We start from the raw sequence: 22,303 nt of genomic DNA on the forward strand, positions 1-22,303 counted from the left end.
AAGGAATAATTATATATAAAGTTGCCCTCCAGCTCCCCATCAGACTGCTATACTCTCGTGACTGCGCTGCGTGAGTCTTTTCATTTTGCTGCCAACTGTCTTAAAATGCAATTCTTCTGATAAGTGCATCATTTTTTTTTCTTTTAAAGAAGTATAATAGAAAGGAATATATTTACATTTTCTCTTTGTAGTAGTTTGGGTAAAAGGACACAATTTCTTTTGTATTCTTAAGTTTAAAAAATAATAATATTTAAGAATATTGCTTAGTAGTTTTTTATTCACTTTAATAGCTTTGTAACATTTACTGTACTAATACTTTGTAGCAAGACCGCCTAGCATGCTGTCCACTGCCCACCCACTGCGATCACGCTGAAATTACGGTGAAATTATGGAAGCCTCCTGCCGGCGCAACCTGGCTGCGACAGAAGGAGGCTCGCCACCATTTTTAAGATCGGAGTGGTTGCGTGCAGCCGCCCCGATAACGCCGCCGACAGAACCCTGTGTGCGCCACCATGCTCCCGATTCCCTTCCGCCACCCCTACAACCCCCCGTCTCCGCCTTCGAAACGGAGCGTTGCCTCCCCACAATCGCCTCTCCTGTCAATCACTTGTCTACAAATCTAAATCTACAAATACTTTTCTCTATAACAACAAATGCATGAGTCTGCCATACTAATAATAAGAGCCCCACCAATACTGGCAGGGCCATCTTAACATATAGGCATACTGGGCAACTGCCCCGGGGTCCACAATTGTAGGGGCCTTCGAGCAGCTGTGGGTGGTGGCCACACAACCAGAGCGGCGAGGCAGAATTCTCTATCTACCGCCCAGCCTGCAGCCAGACAGTGAATGTCTGTCAGCATGCCGACTGGTGGATGGCTGGAGCTATCCACCAATCAGAGTGCGGACAACCATTCACTGTATGGAAGCCTACAATGCTGTTTAGCTGGCCCTGAATATTAGTAGGGCCACCTAATGGTAGCAAAAGGTACTGTCCTCTGTGCCCTGCTCTGAATCAAGACTAGAACACCCTGTGACAGACAGACAAAATATCAACTTACCAATTCGAATAGAATTAGGGCTGCCAGTGGACTTCATCAGCAACAAGAGGAGGAGCACCAAAGGCGCCAGGACACGGAGCATTTTACACAAATCGTCATGAAGCCCTTCGGTGATCTGGGCATACCATAAATATCTGAAAAACACAATGGACACATGATATCTCTTGAAAGTGCCATTTATATGACTGCAATAAACAGGAATTGTTCTTATTACTTTATCATCACTGTAGTATAAGCTATAGAATAATTGTGACAGCAATCGAGTAAAATGTCGATCAAACAATAAAACCATATTGAGTTTATTTCCCAAAAGCAATAAGACTTCCTATGCAGTCACTACACTGATTTAAGTTGTATGTAACAACTTTCTTACACGGTGCGGTATTTGTAGCTATTTCTAGTAAATAAAACAAATACAATGCCTGATATTTGAGATTATAACAGCTGCCACAAATGCTGATTTGTTTCAGTTTGTGGTGTTAGGGACTAATGCAGACCTGGTCGCTGCAGCGGCAGTGACCGCAGGCTGAAGACCTATGCTGTGTGCGCGGCAGCTGTACTGCGCGTGCGCACACGGTGAGATGCAATGATTGATAGGCAGAGGCGGTCGCGGGGCGGTCAGGGGTGTGTCGCGGTGTTGGGATGGCAGCGCTGGGATGGTGTGGCAGTGTTGGGGGGTGCGTGGTCTGGACAACACAGGCAGTGGCGTGACGTCACACGCAGCCGCTGCGGTCAAAAACATGGTGGCTAGCTGCTTGTCTTTGTAGCAAGGCTGCGTAGGCAGGGAGCTACTCGGCAACTGCGAAAGCTCGCCGCTGTGCGATGCTTTTGCACATCTGCAAGGGGGGGTAGTAGGGCCTGGCATGTGGGGTGGGCTAGCCCTGTGCTGGGCGTCCCCCTGCATGCCTAAGATTTTGATCATAGATGTGCGTTTTTTCACACATCTACGATCAGGTCTGAATTAGGCCCTTAAATTGGCAGTTAGTAGCGGTTGGTTTGTTGGTTGGTTGGTTGGTTGGTTGGTTGGTTGGTTGGTTGGTTGGTTTATTTTTGCCTTTCTAAAGACCAAAACAGCCACAAAAAGCAGAACATGATGGTCTTCTGTTCAATCAGTGTCACAAGCTATAAAGCTATAGTGGTTCCATGAAGTAAGGCATGTTCCGCTACCAGGCACTCTACACGGTCACATCCCATCCCCAACAATCAGCAACACTCCACCAGTCTAAAGAGCAAATGTCAACAGCGCTTATAAACTGGGTATGGTGTAAAAAATAAGGGTTTACATTTATTTAGACACAATATTAAAAACCATTAATGTTGCAACATATCATATAAATTAAAAAAAAAATATATATGTGTAAAATAAACAATCAAGATAAATTGGGCAAAACATTAGCACTGCATGATGTTAATGAATATATAAGGCTGGGGTTTACGTGTAAGTCCTGTTGAAAGCTTTGGTCTTTGGTTCAAGAAGTGATCGCAACATAATTCCCCTTTTTGGACGTCTAGGCTCGCCTCCAGGAAAAAGTCCAAAATCATGCAGTACCCAGCTTCTGCACCAACATGTTTCGCTTTTGGACTTTTTCCTGGAGGCGAGCCTAGACGTCCAAAAAGGGGAATTATGTTGCGATCACTTCTTGAACCAAAGACCATAGCTTTCAACAGGACCAGCAATAAGTCCATAATCAAGCTACTAAGAGGTCCTCCATCTACTCCTGCAGCGGGCAACAAGTGACATCGCTATTTGCCTATTCCCAGGACGGGTATGGGTCATTGGGTCGACCCAACTTAGGTCGACACTCATTAGGTCAACCACTGAAGGTCGACATTGCCATTAGGTCGACATGGGTGTTAGGTCGACATGTACTAGGTTGACAGGTCAAAAGGTCGACATGAGGATTTTTAACTGTTTTTGGTGTCGTTTTCTCCGTAAAGTGACGGGGAACCCAAATTAGTGCATCGTGGGGGGTCATTCCAAGTTGAACGCTCGCTAGCAGTTTTTAGCAGTCGTGCAAACACTATGCCACCACCAACTGGGAGTGTATTTTAGCTTAGCAGAAGTGCAAACGTTTTTATCGCAGAGCGGCTACAAAAAATGTATGTGTAGTTTCAGAGTAGCTCAAAACCTACTCAGCGCTTGCGATCACTTCAGACTTTTCAGTTCCGGATTTGATGTCACACACCCGCCCAGCGTTCGCCCAGCCACACCGGCATTTTCCCTGGCACGCCTGCATTTTTCCAAACACTCCATGAAAACGGTCAGTTGCCACCCAGAAATGCCCACTTCATGTCAATCACTCTGCGGCAAGCAGTGTGACTGAAATGCATTGCTAGACCCTGTGCAAATGTGCATCGTTTGTTGTGCCCGGACGTCGCGCGTGTGCCACATACGCATGCGCAGAACTGCCATTTTTTAGTCTGATCGCTGCGCTGTGAACAAATGCAGCTAGCGATCAACTCAGAATGACCACCCGTGTCCGCTTGCAATGCTTCGGGCAAGGTGCCTTGCTCTGCTACCACTTCGCTCGGCACAGATTACCGTTCCAGTAGTAGTCCACATGGATCGTTAAGTATGAAAAAATCCAAAAAATTAAAAGAAATTTGAAAAACTCATGTCAACCTTTTGACCTGTATACCTAGTACATGTCGACCTAACGGCCATGTCGACCTAATGGCATTGTCGACCTTCAGTGGTCGACCTAATGAGTGTCGACCTAAATTGTGTCGACCTAACGACCGTAACCCCCAGGACTATGGCCATTCTCCATGGACTCAACTTACACGTAAACCCCAGCCATATATATTTATTAACATCATGCAGTGCTAATGTTTTGCCCAATGTATCTTGATTGTTTATTTTACACATATATATATATATTTTTTTTTAATTCATGATATGTTGCAACATTAATGGTTTTTAATATTGTGTCTAAATAAATGTAAACGCTTTTTTTTACACCATATCCAGCTTATAAGCGCTGCTCACATTTGCTCTTAGATTTATCTGGTGGGATTAACTATCCCCTTGCTCAGCTGCTCGCGGTAAAAGCTGCTCATTGTCAGCGCCTTACCTATTACCTTGGTAATTATTTCTAGCATATACTGTACACTCCACCGGTCTGCCTGATTTACGTCAACTGGATATCATTTCCATACGGGAGATGTCAGCTGGAGAAGATGCCCATGGCTTCTCGCTATCTAGTGATTGGTTGCTATGGGCAACTTCACTTGTCCTCTTTCAAAGGTTTGATACATCTCCCCCTAAGAACGTTGATTTCCTGTCAATAGTATACAATGTAAGTCAGGATTAAAGTCACGCTGTCACAGAATCCAGGTGAGTGCACTTATCTATCACAATTTCATCATTTTAATTTTTTGTACATTATTCACTGTTTATCATTGTCAGTTATTTAGCCAATATATTTTAACGCAATCAACATAATGGGCATTATGTAATAGCTTGCGAGGTGCAGGCTGTTCAGGAATTTCTGCAAATTTCCTGTATTTATGAAGCAGCAATCATTTACAAGGCAAAACAGTGTGGAGATAGATCCCCCTGGAATTACATGTGGCACCTAGACAAGTATCCTTAAACCCGCAACCATGGCTTTCTGATACTAACGTACAAGCAGAGGCGGATTGGCCATAGGGTTTACAGGGAAGAGTCCCGGTGGGCCGACGCACCCGTGGGGCCTGTTTTGTTTGAGGACATGTGGTCCTTTTTATAGACATAATGAATAAGATGCAAAATAATTTGCATATATGAAAATGACTTTGCCACTTAGCCTGTGATTGCAGATGATCTAGTGTATGCTCTGTCTGCCTGCTTGGCTGACATATAAGATTGAGTGAATAGTGATTGGGATACGGTTGGAGTAATAAGCAAGAAAATATATCTTTCTAAAGAATTATATAGTTTCCTAAATTCTGAAGGTGTATCATATAATGTGCTCATAATATTTAATTTTATTTCCTTTTAACTTCCCCCTTGATGCTGGACATGTCCACTATCTGGAAAGTCTTGGGGGGAGGGTGCTGCTGCCATGGCCCATGGCTAGACCTTACACCTCTGGTGCTGCCCATGTGGGGCCACTAGTTCAAATTTTTCCAGGGCCGCTTTTTGTTCCCAATCCGCCCCTGCGTACAAGTCATGAACACTGGCTAGATATTTATATAGGCACAATATTTCACATTATAGCAGACCGCAAGCATCAGGAAAAACTAAAAGACCGTTTTTTTTTGTGGTTTCTTTGTTCTCTCTCCTACTGGTGGTCCAAGTTACCCACCAAGGAACATCAAGACAGGGAAGACATTGGGGGTCATTCTGACCCGATCGCACGCTGCAGTTTATCGCAGTGGTGCGATCGGGTCAGAATTGCGGTGCCGACGCATGCCAGACAGCCGTCGGGCTGCTACGATTGCCTCTGCCTGACTGACAGGCAGAGGCGGTCGCTGGGCAGGGGGTGGGGGGTGGGAGGGCGCCGTTTCGTGGGCGTGGTCCAGCAGACGCAGGCGTGGCCGGACCGAACGGGGGGCGGGCCGCAGCCGCTGCATGATGTCACACGCAGCCGCTGCGGGCCGGGGAGCAATGAGTAGCTCCCGGATAGCACGCTAAAGCTGCACTGGTCGGGAGCTACTCTTGAAGTGCAAAGGCATTGCCGCTGTGCGATGCCTTGGCACTTCTGCGTGGGGGGGGGGGGGGGGGCGGGGCGGCACTGACATGCGGGGCGGGACAGCCCTGTGCTGGACATCCCCCCGCATGTCAGTGTGCATGATCGTAGCTGTGCTAAATTTAGCACAGCTACGATCATCTCGGAATGACCCCCATTGATCACTATTCTTGTGATTCTCTCCAGCAATCTTCTACTTTGTCACGAATAGTCCGGCCAGCCTCGTAATCCTGGCCTGTACTGTCTGATATCCCACTACCGCAAAAGTTCTCAGTTTTATTACAGTCACTGACTCCTGCTGACATGGCTGTGATTGAGAAATAGGAGGGGAGGAGGGGGGGGGGGGGGGGGTTCCACTGACAATCTTACCTGAGAGAGTGGTAGGTTCTCTGGCTAACCTTTAGTGGCTTGCACCGAGTACCCCTGCCTCATCCTTCAATAACTGGAATTAATGGGATCCGGTCAGGATTTTGGTGGTCGGGATCCTGGCAGTCAAAATACTGACGCCAGAATACCAACACTATTTGGTATGCTGACGCCAGCATCCTGAATAGGGTCACGAGCTCGGCACCGGAATCTCGTCTCCCAGGATCCAGATAAGCATGTGCCAGCCCATCTGAGAGGTAAGCCGCGGGGGAAGAGGCTAGGTTTAGGCTGCGGGGGGATGGGGGGGGGGGGGGGTTAGGTTTAAGCTCCCCTGTGGTTAGGCAGAGAGAGTTAGATTTGGGTGGGTTATATTGTTTCTGTGCAGGGTAAATACTGGCTGCTTTATTTTTACACTGCAAATTAGATTTCAGTTTGAACACACCCCACCCAAATCTAACTCTCTCTGCACATGTTACATCTGTCCCCCCTGCAGTGCACATGGATTTGCCCATTAGTGTGCTTTTTTGGTTTGCTAACAAACCTGAATAAGGTCCTATGTATTTTTCTTACATCCTTTTATTTACATTTTGCAAACAATTGTTTTATTGACCATTTCTTTATTTATTTACAGACAGGTTTCCCAAACTCCGTCTTTACAGGCCAGGTTTTAAGGATATTCATTATTGAGCACTGGTGACTTAATTAGTACCTCAGTCAACTTGATTTAACCCTCTGGACTCAAACCTGGATATCCTTAAAACCTGTACTGTAATGGCGGAGTTTGGGAAACTCTGATTTAGGACATTCATTATTATACTATAAAGCTACAGCTAAATGCTATTAACATTCCACCAAATAATGATATTTTACATCTCTAGAATTGTACAGAGTGACCGCCGCACTTCTGGATGAATTATGCTGAAGAGACATTGTGGAGATAAAGATAGCACGCATTATGCAATAACTGAAGGAATACAGAAGCTTCTCAATCAGACCCTATATCAGTGATTAGCAGCCTGATATGATTCGCAGTCCACACTGGATGGACCTCTAACCTTCATAGAGGCTGCACATTACCCTTAAGCTCAGTAGCAGGTGCATACTGTTGGGGCCGCAGAGACATCTGCCATGCACCACTGATGACTTGGGAACATGACCATCCCCCGCTGCATATTCTCAATCTATATTAATGTGTAGAGAAGTGAGGGGGACATAAATCTTATTCACCGACTGACCCATGCCCCACTGGACCCTTCAGATTGACCTGGGTAATCTGTACCCGTCCCATTTCTCTCTCGGCAAACCTGTCTGCTGTGTAACCCATAGATTTGAGGAATGTTCAGTGGCTGTCCTTCGTTACCCAGGCAATTTTTCTCCTCCTCTATGTTGTCTTACTCTATGGAGGTGCATATGGAAAGCAAATTCTGAGGTGCATATGGAAAACAATTCCAGTTGCAAAATCTGTGCACATGGGAGCCTTCATATCGTCCTACCAAAAACAGAATCTGTACAGTGGGACTAATTCAGACCTGATCACAGCAGCAAAATTGTTCTCTAGCGGGCAAAACCATTTACACTGCAGAGAGAGTTAGATTTGGGTGGGGTGCGTTCCAACTGAAATCTAAATTGCAGTGTAAAAATAAAGCAGCCGGTATTTACCCTGCACAGAAACAATATAAGCCATCCTAATCTAAATTTCCCTGCACGTTACATCTGCCCCACCTGCAGTGCAAATGGTTTTGCCCATTAGAGAACAATTTTGCTGCTGTGATCAGGTCTGAATTAGGCCCAGTGTTACTATGCCAAATGTGTACACATAATTTATGTTCGCTGTAGTGTAACTGATAACATACGGTTCTTGTCCTTCAAACTTCTGTGCTTTATTTCTTATAGGCTTTGTTTGACCAGCACCAGCTGCTATGAAATCACAGAACTGCAGAACCGTGGACAGTTCCCAACTGATACATAGCTTGATGCTCATGACATCCAGCAATAGATCATGTTTAATGGGAAAGAATCAGAAGCGTGGCGCGGTTTATCACAAGCATGCCGGGAAATGCACTGCAGTGTATCTTGGGGAAGAGGTCGTCACAACATCACAGCTTATTACATTAGGTTACTTTTAACCCAGAATTATATTGTTTTTGCAGATCTCACCAAAAATTATTTTGGCTGGCACGTCGCTCATACACACCACCCTTTCATTTCTTAACGATTTCTACAGCACTCATCAAAAGAAGTTCTGTGATTGGTTGGATCTATAGTTGCACCTCATGTATTGAGAGCACAGTCACTGATACATCGTTGGAGAGTATTGTTGCCTATATGCAGAACTGTGTGCCTCTAGTGATGCCTCAAGCTCTCATAGGTAGTGTATTTGCCTGGTTCACTACAAATCATCACGGTCAGCTTATACTAGGTACAAAAGGCGATGTAATAAAAAAAGGCCAACATTCATAATGTTGACACCACAATGTCGACATGTATGTTGACACTGTTAAACTGTCGACCGGCAACAGAATATCAGCAGGTGAGATGATGGCATTGACAGAATGTCGACATTACTGTTAAGCTACAGGCCAGAGCGCAAGGGTTAGGCACTAGATAGGAGGGTTCTAGAGGGAAGGTTAGAGCTAGGCTGCAGGGGGAGGGAGGTTAGGGTTAGGCAAAAGAGGGAGATTTAGGGGTAAATTGTAGGGAGGAGGTTAGGGTTAGGCTGTGGGGAGGATGTTAGGGTTAGGCTGCAGGGAGAAGATTAGGGTTAGGCTGCATGGAGGAGGTAAGGGTAAGGCTGCGGGGAGGAGGTTAGGGTTTGGCTGCAGGGAGGAGATTAGGGTTAGGCTGCAGGGAGGAAGTTATGGTTAGGCTGTGGGGAGGAGGTTAGGGTTAGGCTGCAGGGAGGAGGTTAGGGTTAGGATGTGGGGAGAAGGTTAGGGTTAGGCTGTGAGGAGGAGGTTAGGGTTAGGCTGCAGGGAGGAGGTTAGGGTTAGGCTGCAGGGAGGAGGTTAGGCTGCAGGGAGGAGGTTAGGGTTTGGCTGTTGGGAGGAGGTTAGGATGCAGGGAGAAGGTTAAGGTTAGGCTGCAGGGAGGTTAGGGTTAGGCTGCAGGGAGGAGATTAAGGTTAGGCTGCAGGGAGGAGGTTAGGGTTAGGCTGTGGGGAGGAGGTTAGGGTTAGGCTGTGAGGAGGAGGTTAGGATTAGGCTGCGGGGAGGAGGTTAGAGTTTGGTTGTGAGGAGGAGGTTAGAGTTTGGTTGTGAGGAGGAGGTAAGGGTAAGGCTGCGGGGAGGAAGTTAGGATTAGGCTGCAGGGAGGAGGTTAGGGTTTGGCTGTTGGGAGGAGGTTAGGCTGCAGAGAGGAGGTTACGGTTAGGCTGCAGAGAGGAGGTTACGGTTAGGCTGTGGGGAGGAAGTTAGGGTTAAACTGCAGGGAGGAGATTAGGCTTAGGCTGCATGGAGGAGATTAGGGTTAGGCTGCAGGCAGGAGGTTACGGTTAGGCTATGGGGAGGAGGTTAGGGTTAGGCTGCAGGGAAGAGGTTAGGGTTAGGCTGCATGGAGGAGATTAGGGTTAGGCTGCAGGCAAGAGGTTACGGTTAGGATATGGGGAGGAGGTTAGGGTTAGGCTGCAGGGAAGAGGTTAGGGTTAGGCTGCATGGACGAGATTAGGGTTAGGCTGCAGGGAGGAGGTTACGGTTAGGCTATGGGGAGGAGGTTAGGGTTAGGCTGCAGGGAGAAGGTTAGGGTTAGGATGTGGGGAGGTGGTTAGGGCTAGGCTTTGAGGAGGAGGTTAGGGTTAGGATGCGGGGAGGAGGTTACGGTTAGGCTATGGGGAGGAGGTTAGGGTTAGGCTGCAGGGAGGAGGTTAGGGTTAGGATATGGGGAGGAGGTTAGGGTTAGGCTGTAGGAAGGAGGTTAGGATTAGGATGTGGGGAGGAGGTTAGGGCTAGGCTTTGAGGAGGAGGTTAGGATGTGGGGAGGAGGTTAGGGTTAGGCTGCATGGAGGAGATTAGGGTTAGGCTGCAGGGAGGAAGTTACGGTTAGGTTATGGGGAGGAGGTTAGGGTTAGGCTGCAGGGAGGAGGTTAGGATTGGGGAGGAGTTTAGGGCTAGGCTTTGAGGAGGAGGTTAGGGATAGGATGCGGGGAGTAGGTTAAGGTTAGGCTGCAAGGAGGAGGTTAGGGTTTGGCTGCAGAGAGGAGGTTAGGCTGCAGGGAGAATGTTAGGGTTAGGCTGCAGGGAGGAGGTTAGGGTTAGGCTGCAGGGAGGAGGTTAGGGTTAGGATGTGGGGAGGAGGTTAGGGTTAGGCTGCAGGGAGGAGGTTAGGGTTAGAATGTGGGGAGGAGGTTAGGGTTAGGCTGCAGGGAGGAGGTTAGGCTGCAGGGAGGAGGTTAGGGTTAGGATGTGGGAAGGAGGTTAGGGTTAGGCTGTGAGGAGGAGGTTAGGGTTAGGCTGCAGGGAGGTGGTTAGGGTTAGACTGTGAGCAGCGGGAAGGTGGTTAGGGTTAGGCTGTCAGGAGGAGGCAAGTGTTAGGCTGCAGGGAGGAGGTTAGGGTTTGGCTGTGGGGAGGAGGTAAGGCTGCAGGGAGGAGTTTAGGGTTAGGCTGCAGGAAGGAGGTTAGGGTTAGGCTGCGGGGGGGAGAGGTTAAGGTTACGCATTAGGGGGAGGCGTAGAACTAGGCTGTGGAGTGTGATGTTAGGGTAAGGCACTAGAGGTAGGGGTAGAACAATGGATTGGACGTCTGACTGGAAGTGACGGTCACATGATAGCAGCTAAGTGACCATTAGGCCACAGGACGAAACATGTAGACATTTCATGATGAATGTCAACATTATGACTATCAACATTTTGTAACCAATCCATGCAAAAGATATGCCTCTTAATACGTGTATACTACTGTATATGGGCGTATATATGGTTACATGCTATGGCAAACAAACACGCTCTCAATGAACTCTGACTACATGAGAACGCCTCTTCAGATATAAGGGTCCACGCATTGCATATGAATCTGTATAGCTGCATTTACACATGCATTCATCTTTGTATAAACTGCGCGAAACGGCGGATGTTCAACTGTGCACAACCCCATAAACTGTAACAGAATATGCCAGCATTGAATATGGACACTGGGATATAATAAGTCATAAGCAGGGTGTGGTACAAACAGTGCTGCAAGTATGGCGGTACGGGGCGGTACGGCGTACCTGTTAGAAAATCCCAACAGGTACGCCGTACCGCCACCTTACAGACACCAGTTCTTGGAGAGAGAGAGGAGAGCGCAGCATGCGCCTCTCTTCTCCTGCCTGCTAGTCCCGAGGAGTCCGGCATTGGTGGGCGGCAGTGTGCACTGAGCTGGTCCGTGAGCCAATCAGAGCTCGCGGACCGGCAGCCAATCAAGAGCTGCAGCTGCCGGACCGCGAGCCCTGATTGGCTCACGGACCGGCGCCAGTTCAGCAGACCAGACTGAGGGCAGGAGAGGGACAGGAGGAGCGCGTGCTGCGCTCTCCTCTCCCCAGCAGAAGACAGTGCCAGCCCCAGGCAGCAGCAACAACGGTAAGTTGCAGTGCTGGGGCATATCTGGCACTCTGGGGGCATGTGTATTTGGCACTGTGGGGGCATATCTGGCACTGTGGGGGCATATCTGACACTCTGGGGGCATGTGCATCTGGCACTATGGCGGCATATGTATCTGACACTGTGGGGGCATGTGTATTTGGCACTGTGGGGGCATATCTGGCACTGTGGGGAAATATCTGGCACTGAAGGGGCATATCCGGCACTGAAGGGGCATATCTGTCTCTCTGGGGGCACATGTTACACGGCACTGCGGGGGCATGTGTATCTGGCACTGTGGGGGCATGTGTATCTGGCACTGTGGGGGCATATCTGGCACTGTGGGGGCATCTGCATCTGGCACTGTGGAGAATATGTATCTGGCACTGTGGGGGCATGTGTATCTGGCACTGTGGGGGCATATCTGGCACTGTGGGGGTATATCTGGCACTGAAGGGGCATATCTGGCACTGAAGGGGCATATCTGGCACTGAAGGGGCATATCTGGCACTGAAGGGGCATATCTGGCACTCTGGGGGCATATGTGTATCTGGCACTGTGGGGGCATGTGTATCTGGCACTGTGGGGGGCATATGTGTATCTGGTGCAGTGGGGGCATATCTGGCACTGCTGGGGCATATGTGTATCTGACACTCTGGGGCAATGTGTATCTGACACTCTGGGGCAATGTGTATATGGCACTGTGGGGGCGTATCTGGCACTGTGGGGGCATATGTGTATCTGGCACTATTGGTGCCATAAGTGTATCTGGCCCCCCCATATGTGTATCATGCCCCCATTGTCATTGGCCACGTCCCACATGGCATTTGGTCACACCCATTTTTCTGCGTCTTCGGCGCGCGCACACAGTGCCTATAAGACGTTTTTTTTCTACTTTCACCAATGGGTACAAACAGAAAATAATGCGTAGCTGCTGCTTGACAATGGCATTTCCAGCAGTGAGCGCACGTAATTACTACACTTCCGCCAGCAAAGTCAAATGGCTGAAAAGTCCCTCACCTGTAGCACTATGGGAATTATTTGTGCATGCCATCATCAGAGGAAAAGATGAGCAGAAATAAAATAATGCAATTAGCCACTGGGTGCCTGGAAGTGTAGCAGTTTGAGTATTTTAGTGTGTTGTGTCATATTTTTTTTTTTTAGATTGAGAAAAACATACAGTATGTATTTTTTCCCCCCGAGTCTGCGTGAAACATGCAGCTTCAGCTAAATCATCAGGAACAGGATTCAGAAATGTCCTTTATTATGCTCTCTCTGCACTCTAATGCATGTTATCAACTAGTAGCATTACCATAGGGTCAGATTAGGGGGCTGTTACCTCTTCCTTAGATGCTTCTATTACTTTCAAATGTGGTTTCGGTTACAATAAAGTATAAAGTAATGTGTGATAAACACCTTCAAGACCTGACAACGTTTACCCCTTGTCGGCCAGTCTCATTACATGCCACTCTGCAGTAAAGGATGGCAGAAGTCACTGTAAGACTGAAGAAGGTTAATCCCTGAGGCTGGGGGAGTGGTTTCAGACCTAATACCAGGGCCGGCTCCAGGCATGTTCGACTAGAGCGGCCGCGCGGGGCGCCACTCTTACAGGGCGCCGCACGCTGCGGCCGCCATTTTCCTGCCTGGAGCCAGCCTCTGTGTGTCCGACTCCGACTCCCGGCCGCTTGTGTGCGCGCTATGCAGCGCGCTGTGCGGCGCCGGCGTCTGACGTTGGACGCCGGCGCCGCGCAGCGTGCATAGCGCGCACACAGTTTTGTTCCTCCGTCCGCGGCCCGCCCACAGCAGTATTCCCGGCTCCCAGCAGCACCGCAGTGTCAGTGACAGACAGGTAAGTTAAAATCTGTCTGGCACTGTGTGGGGCCGTTTATTTTTCTGGCACTGTGGGGGCATTATTTTTCTGGCACTGTGGGGGCATATCTGCACTGTGGGGGCATTATTTTTCTGGCACTGTGGGGGCATTGTTTTTCTGGCACTGTGGGGGCATATCTGCACTGTGGGGGCATTATTTTTCTGGCACTGTGGGGGCATTGTTTTTCTGGCACTGTGGGGGCATATCTGCACTGTGGGGGCATTATTTTTCTGGCACGGGGGCATATCTGCACTGTGGGGGCATTATTTTTCTGGCACTGTGGGGGCATATCTGCACTGTGGGGGCATTATGTTTCTGGCACTGTGGGGGCATTATTTTTCTGGCACTGTGGGGGCATATCTGCACTGTGGGGGCATTATTTTTCTGGCACTGTGGGGGCATTATTTTTCTGGCACTGTGGGGGCATATCTGCACTGTGGGCATTATTTTTCTGGCACTGTGGGGGCATATCTGCACTGTGGGGGCATTATTTTTCTGGCACTGTGGGGGCATATCTGCACTGTGGGGGCATTATTTTTCTGGCACTGTGGGGGCATATCTGCACTGTGGGGGCATTATTTTTCTGGCACTGTGGGGGCATATCTGCACTGTGGGGGCATTAATTTTCTGGCACTGTGGGGGCATATCTGCACTGTGGGGGCATTTATGTTTCTGGCACTGGGGGCATTTATGTATCTGGCACTGTGGGGGCATATCTGCACTGTGGGGGCTTTTATGTTTTGTGGCACGGCGGGCATTTATTTATCTGGCACTGTGGGGGCATTTATGTTTTGTGGCACTGGGGGCATTTATGTATCTGGCAGTTATGTATCTGGCACTGTGGGGTCATTGATGCATCTGGCACTGTGGGGGCACTTATGTATCTGGCATTGTGTGGTCATTTATGTATCTGGCATTGTGGGGGCATTTATGTATCTGGCACTGGGGGCATATCTGCACTGTGTGGCCATTTATGTATCTGGCACTGCTGGGGGGCATGTCACGTGTAGCTGGCACTGCTGGGGGGTATGTCACGTGTAGCTGGCATTGCTGGGGGGCATGTCACGTGTAGCTGGCACTGCTGGGGGGCATATCATGTAGTGTATCTACTAGGCATCTGTGGCTAGGCAATGTGTCTATCGTGCGCTGCCTGGCGCAAAGTGTCTATCGTGCGCTGCCTGGCGCAAAGTGTCTATCGTGCTCTGCCTGGCGCAAAGTGTCTATCGTGCTCTGCCTGGCGCAAAGTGTCTAACGTGCTCTGCCTGGCGCAAAGTGTGTAGGAGGTTCTACCTGGTGCAATGTGTATTAGCTGCACTACTATGTGGTGTAATGCGAATTGCCACTACTCTGTGGTCATGCACCTTCCCCACGAAGCAACGGCCCTAAATTTTTGCTGCGCGCCTTCGGCGCGCACTGTCCCTGCTTCAGCATGTGGGTGGAGGAGCACCAAGTATTACAGTATGTACATCATTTTGCCCTCCTTACTTAAAAATGTGCCCTCCTTGTGATCAGCACCCTGCCCTAAAACGTGAACACTATCATGTGTAGCTGGCACTGCTGGGGGTCTATTGTGTGTAGCTGGCACTGTTGAGGGGCATGTCATGTGTAGCTGGCACTGCTGCGGGGCATGTCATGTGTAGCTGGCACTACACTGGAGACATTGTGTGTAAGGAACACTACTGTGGCTGTTCTGCATAAGGCTGCTAATTGTGTGCATAGAGGGGGTGTGAAAAAATATATTTATTTATAGTTTAATAATATGAAGTTACGAGGCCACACCCACTTTCCCAGGAGGCCACGCCCACTTTTCACGAAGCGCGCGCCTTCGGCGCGCGCATAGGGGTTAGGGGGCGCTTTTACATTTTCTCGCACAGGGTGCTAGTAGGCCTGGAGCCGGCCCTGCCTAATACATCGATATAAGATAAGAGCTCCCTGACAGGCTTCTTTGATTCAAGTTTCACACCTTCCCTCCCTGTGTTTTGATGCCTTGGTATAGTTTTTTTATACCACTTTCATACCAAAAACTGCGGGATTTACCCGGGAATACGGTCCTGGGATCATGCAGGGACATTCCCGGGTTAGGCGCCTTTCATACCGCAGTCAGCAGCACGGAATATTGCAGGGTTGCCGACGTCAGCGGTGAAGTGGCGGGGGCGACACTAGAGTTCACATGATCTCCAAGCGCCGCCTGTACATACAGAGTGAACGGGAGCCGGGTCGCATCGACCCGGATCCCGTTCACACCGCACAGTGAGCCGGGTTGAACACAGGTTCAACCATGCTCAAGAGCAGGGTTGAAATACCGAGTCACTGGACTCGATGTTTCAACCCTGGCACCCTTTCATAACGCACATGAACACGGGTTATGCACGTTCATGTACCAAAAACCCATGTTCAGAGGTGCTGGTGTGAAAGGGGTATTACTGTCACTTTTTCATGCCTGTCCCTCCTTTCCTGTCACCATATTTCCTATTTCTCTTTTCTCGTTGCCAATAAATTCATGACCTGATTTTAAATGGCAATAACATGTCCTGTGTGTTTTTACTTCCATTGTGGGGGTGTGGCTTATTGGTAGTAATAGAGAGCTGACTGAGGTAATAAGGAGGCCTCTGCCATTAAGTGTTTATGAATCCTTTGCGTGGCTAGGGGGCATGTGCCCCGGGTGATGGATTTGAAGGGGGCGCAGAGACAGTCACCCCTAACACCCCTCCCTCCTCTCAGCGGTAAAGGGCTACCTGCTGCTGGGTCCCAGAGAATATAGGGGTCTAGTAATGAAGCAGTGAAAAGTGTGGAGAAGTGAGCCAGTGGAGAAGTTGCCCCATGAACCAATCAGCTGCTCTGTATAATTTTATAGTATGCAAATTATAGATGTTACTTCAGTGCTGATTGGTTGCCATGGGCAACTTCTCCACTGGCTCACTTCTCGGCTCTTATCACTGCTTAATAAATGTCCCCCAAAGTGCAGCAATAAACCTCCTAGTGATACTCTGTGGACCCCTTCATTCAAAGTAAAGCATTCATTACCTCTAATACCAAGAAATAATGAAACGGAGACTTGAATTTGGCAGAAAAATTGCTAGCTATTTATTGTACCCTAACCATTAGCAAACCTGTAAATTGAAAATTTTGTTAACATGCCAATTCAGCCGGCATATGGTGGCAGAAAAAAGAACGGCTCTATTGAAACTGACGCTAACCTTAAAAACGTTAAAATTCAAAACTATCCTAATTTAAATACAAACTATAAAATCGGTAATAGGTGCCCAACTCAACCCCCACGGTGACTACCCACCCAGATGGGTGCCTGCCGCTGCCCCCGGACGGGTGGTCGAGCGGCCTTAAAAGTCGATGGAGGTGAGTGCACCTAAACCACACCAAACTGTAAATCACTACAGCTAACAAGACAAACTACAACCTGCCGTTCTTTTCCGCCAACAGCGAAAGACTCCTCCCCAGAGTCTTCGCACCGCCACCATAAACTCAACCTAACTCATGCAACACTAGAAACAGATCCTCCAGGAAAAGCATCATCCCCTCATTGGACAGATGCACACCATCAGGCCGAAAAAGGTGACTGTCTCGGAACCGAATCCAAGGGTGGCGAACCACTTTGCCTCCGTGGGACAACACCCACTTCGCCACCGCCCCATTCACCTTCTGCCTGGCCTCATCAATCAGGCGACCGTCCGCCACACCTCGCCAACTCAACCTTGGCACCATCATCGAGAACACCAAGACACAATTGGTCCATGCTGCGGCCACACTGGCCAGATCCTTTATCATGGCCCACCGCAGCTCCAAAGATGTCCTCTTCCCCAGGTCGTTGCCACCTAAATGGACAACCAGCACCCTAGGGACTCCATGCTCGCTGGCCTGACTGACTAGTCTACTCTTCAGATCTTTCCACATCATCCCCCGCCAACCAAGCCAACGAACGCCATGAGCCCTAGGAAACATCTGTGCCCCCTCCGAGGCCAAAAACCTGGCTGTCCAATACACATAAGAGTGGCCAACCACCCAGATAGCCAAGTCATCTTCTACCCAACCTGAAGAGAAGGAAAGGGGTAAAAATTGGTTACTAATTATCTATAGCAGTGTTATTAAACGCATTAACCTGAAGGATCTGCCAAAAGAAAAAATTGGGTTTTCGTTTATTGTAGAAGTCACGGCCTAGCCGATCTGCACAAGCTTCCAGCCAATTTGAAGCAGAACATAAACACACAATGGGAAGATCAAAATTAAAATAAGAAATTAAACGGGGTGGGGGGGTATAAAATGGGAAAAACATGTAAGAACTCAGCTGGAGGTGAAAGCGTAAAAACCTGCTGAGGGACTTTGATTAGAACTGATCAGCCGAATTGTGGATTAGAATTCAGTCCGTCAAGTCAGGCAAAAAATCGCAAAAGAACTCCAGACCCCCGCTGCCAGCAGCGGCGAGTGGCTAATCCCTGAGTAGGATAAAACGGGGAGACAAACAGACGCACAACACAAGAACGTACTGAACTGTAACAACATGACTTATAACAACTACAACTAAACAAAACCCCATGCAAGCAAACATCTCATGCAACGGGGCGAATATATCGTCTGTAACTTGACGACTTCCATCGCCCCACCGCCTGGGGTGCCGTCGCAGCCCCGATGCGGAAGGAATGCGTCCCGAAAGCAGCGGGTGGAAGGCCCAAGCTCGCCAGACAGCGACCCAGCATCCAACGAAACTGATATTTCGTCACTGGCAGACCGTCATAATGAAGCAACCACGACCCCCGACCATCGGGCCGTACCGCCGCATATTGAACTGCCAACCTCACTGGGCAAATGCTCTCCTCGAGTGCCGGAACCAAGGTGACCCATCGACCTCTACCTACTTGGTCCGTCTTAGAGCGACGCAATCTGCACAGCAAGGACCTCTCACCCACCACCACGTCCTCGAGAAGCATGCGCGAATCTGCTCGCTTAGAAGGCGCCACCAGCTCCGAAACCCGAAAGGCACCGTGATAAGCCATTGAGAACGCCAAACTGAACAGCAGCGACTCAAACATGGACGACGCGATACCGCCAACCGCCCTGATGACAGCCTGAAGCAAGGCCGCATCAATGGGCCGCCTCCTATCAGGCGGCGTCGGCGCCACGCGTGCCCATCCCTTCATCGCCTTAAGCAGAATCCCGCTTTTTGTCACGTCAGGGACACCCTTGATTTTGCTAAAGAACGAAATACCAGCCAAGTACCGGGATACCACCGCTCTGGACCTACCCGTAACAAACAGCTGCCAAATAAAAGAAAGCATCATCCGATGCCCGCCCTTACCTTGTTGACTTCGTCCTCGGACAAACTCCTCCCACTCGCTCCAAGCCTGTCCGTAAGCCTTGAGCGTGTTCGGAGCGACTGACCGCATCGCTAGACCCTCCAGTCCGGCCCGGTCACCTGCCAGACATAACCGGGACATTGAAAACCTTGCTCATCGGCCTCGGGTGCCAACAAACAAAACCTCTCCCACTGACCTCGTGACAATGCGTCGGCAATTCCGTTCTCCAGCCCAGGCACATGCTGCGCGCGGAACCACACATTCCTATGCAAACATGTCAACAGCAACTGCCCCAGCACCCTCAGGACCACCAGCGACTTCGCCCTTTGGTTATTTATCGCATGCACCACCCCCAGATTGTCACATCTAAACAAGATGCTGCGATGCACCAGACGATCGCCCCAAACCTCCAGCGCCACCATAATGGGGAAAAGCTCCAGCAGCAAAAGGTCCTTAGTTAAACCCTCGCGATGCCATTCCGCCGGCCACGAGGCCGCGCACCAAGATCCCTCCAGATAGCAACCGAACCCAGAGGAACCCGCCGCGTCGGTAAACAGCTGCAGCCCAGCGCTGTCGACTGTTGGGGCTTGCCATATACACACCCCGTTGAAGTCCCCCCAGGAACGAGGCCCATACGGCCAAATCCCTCTGAATCTCGGAGGACAAGCGCACGAAATGATGTGGTCTGGCACACCCCGCAGTCGACCTTTCCAGCTTCCGGCAGAAAACCCTGCCCATCGGGATTACCCGACAAGCAAAGTTCAAAATGCCCAGCAAGGACTGCGCCTGCCGCAGAGTGACTTTGCGCGACCTTCCGAACCGGCAGATAGCCTCGCGGAGCTTCGCAACCTTGTCCGGAGGCAGTCGACACGATCCCGCCACCGTGTCGATTTCTATCCCCAAAAATGACAAACAGGAGACCGGCCCCTCTGTTTTATCCTCGGCCACGGGAACGCTGAAGTGAAAAAACAGAGCTCAGATGCTGAACAGCAAGTTGCCGCACCGTTGTGAATTTGCCGGACCCACACACAGGAAGTCATCGAGGTAATGGGCGACCCCGTGACCCCCTGACGAAGACTCCACGCACCAATGTAGGAATGTGCTAAACCGTTCGAAAAACGAGCAGGACACGGAACATCCCATCGGCAAACACTTGCCGATTAAATACTCCAATCCAATCCGAAAACCCATAAAACGGAATGAGTCCGGATGCAACGGCAGCAGCCGAAACGCGGATTCCACATCTATCTTAGCCATAAGGGCCCCAGGCCCGTAGCTACGGACCAGCTCTAGCGCCTCGTCAAACGACTGATACACCACCGAGCAATGAGCCGGCGGTATCGCGTCGTTGACCGACGACCCCGACGGGTAAGAAAGATGCTGAATGAGCCTAAAAGCACCTGGAGTCTTCTTGGGAACCACCCCCACTGGGGAGATGACCAAGTCATCCACCGGGGGTGAGTTAAACGGTCCCTCCATCCTACCCAGCCTAACCTCCTTATCCACTTTCTCCCGCAGAACTGACGGCAAGGCACGAGCAGACTGGAGATTCCGTTGGGCCCGGACCGAAACCTTGCTCGCAACAGGAAAGCGAAAACCAAAACTAAAACCATCAAACAAAAACTGCGCGTCCGCCCTATTTGGATACCACTCCAACCACTTGCCCATTGTATCCAAATTAATTGGCGTTGGAGCTCTGCGGAGCGCTCCCGCTCGCGCCAGGTCTTGGGTAATTTTGCTTACCCCGGGCACCCTGGCGACCGCCTTTAAAGCAGGTAGAGGCTGGGTGGGAGCCGCCACATTGCAAGCACAAATGTCGAAACCGACACTGCTTGCCGAAGGAACAGGACGCATTGTTAAACGCGAAGCACTTCCCTTTTGCGACGGCCTGCCCCCCTCCGCGGACGGCCGACCTTCCTGCCTTGCCCGATCCACCGTCCGCGCCGGTCCCTTGGGCGGACGACCCTGCGCGGTGCCCGTCCACCCCCGGAATCCGGGGCTCCCTAGCCTGTTGAGAAGCCCGGGTGACTTGGAGCCAGACTTCAACGTCCTTGCAACCGAAGTCTATCACCTGCAAGCAGTCCTGCTTTTCCCGGAATTTCTCGTCGTACATCCGCCATTCGATGCACGACGATGTGCGCTGCATGTCGTGGATTAAATGCAGGTATCTAAAGACGTTCATATGCTCGTCCGGCCTATCTTCCAAGTAACAAGCCGCGAAGACACAAAAACCGGCCAGCCAGTTATCGAAGGTACGGAAAGCCTCGGCCCCGATGCCCTTCTTTGCTGACGCCGACTTATAGTCCTTTTTTGCGTCCTTCGTCAAGACGAACATATCAACGTAATCCCCCCTGCATATTTTCCTACGGCAGCTGTCCCTCAGTCCCCGCATCACGGCAGTGTAATCGCAGTGGACTACCCCAGGCAAGTCGCGGCGCTTCTTGGCCCTGCGAGCGTCCTCGCTAAGCCGCTTCCGTCTCTTCCGTCTCTCCTGCTGACCCGCCGCCCTCTTGGCGTATTTCGTCGCGCGCTTCTTCGCCCTAGTCGTACTACTGACTTCGGATGCCGGCGACGACAGAGAAGAAGAAGAGGAAGAGCTGCGAGAACTAGAGCGCGTGCTGGAGCCCGACCACGATTGTTCCACCTCACCTGATGCCGTCGACTGCTCGGACACGGAATCCTCCGGTGTGGCAAATGCGACATCCTCATCCTCGGTCTCCGCCATCTCCACTTCTCCGCGATCACCTGAAGAAGAAGACGGAGCAAAGGACCCAGACAACAATCGCGACGCATGCCTAGCACCCCTGGGCGTAGGCGTCCCCGCTTCGCTCTCCCGTTCGTCCCGCATGGCACGATAATCCAGCTGCGCCGCGGCCGCCCCCAGCTCCCGGCAGGCGCGAGCAACTCGTTCCGCCGCCGACACCGACAGCGTACCGAACCCGCCTGCTAATGCATGCGAGCCGGTATGCCTTGCCGCCCCCGGGGACGCGGCAGCGGCCAGCGGGCCCAATGCCGCCACCACAGTGGACAGGGCCGACGCCAGCACTCCAGTGGGGTCCTGACCACCCCAAAACTCGTTGCCGTCCTGCGCGGGCTCCCCTGCCGATGCCGGCGTGCGCCTTCCCGCCCGACAGGTGCCGACGGGGGGCCCGCCGCCCGGGGCCCAGACCAACCCGGTGGGGAACCGGCAGCGCCCCTGACCACCAGCGGCCCGGTCCCCCACCAGTCGCTGTTCTCCCCTTGCGCTTGCCTCACGGTGCCAGCGCTGCCCCCACTTCCAAAAACCCCACGCGCACCCTCCCCCCGCAGGTAGGAGCTCCCTCCGCCCGCTGGGAGGGCGCCGCGGCGTGACTCTCCTCTGCCCTGTGCACTATAACCCACGCTGTCTCCCCCACTGCCTCTCCCCCTCCCCCGCTCCCCGCCGGACTCCGGCTGCGAGGGAGTGAGCCGGGGAGACAGGGAGACCCGCGGCGCCGCTG

General features: G+C 50.8%; 1 protein-coding gene across 1 annotated transcript in view; it reads right to left on the minus strand.

Moving 5' to 3' along the window:
- GRIK4 (glutamate ionotropic receptor kainate type subunit 4) overlaps positions 1-22,303 on the minus strand; it is a 356,362-nt gene that overhangs the window by 187,399 nt on the left and 146,660 nt on the right. The window contains exon 2 of the mRNA XM_063943500.1: positions 1,061-1,194. Within this exon, the coding sequence (XP_063799570.1) occupies positions 1,061-1,142 (82 nt within the window). The 5' untranslated portion in view covers positions 1,143-1,194. The remainder of the gene's footprint in view (positions 1-1,060; positions 1,195-22,303) is intronic.

The sequence above is a fragment of the Pseudophryne corroboree genome, chromosome 10 (genome assembly GCF_028390025.1).
Source record: "Pseudophryne corroboree isolate aPseCor3 chromosome 10, aPseCor3.hap2, whole genome shotgun sequence".
Classification (NCBI taxonomy): Eukaryota; Metazoa; Chordata; class Amphibia; order Anura; family Myobatrachidae; genus Pseudophryne; species Pseudophryne corroboree.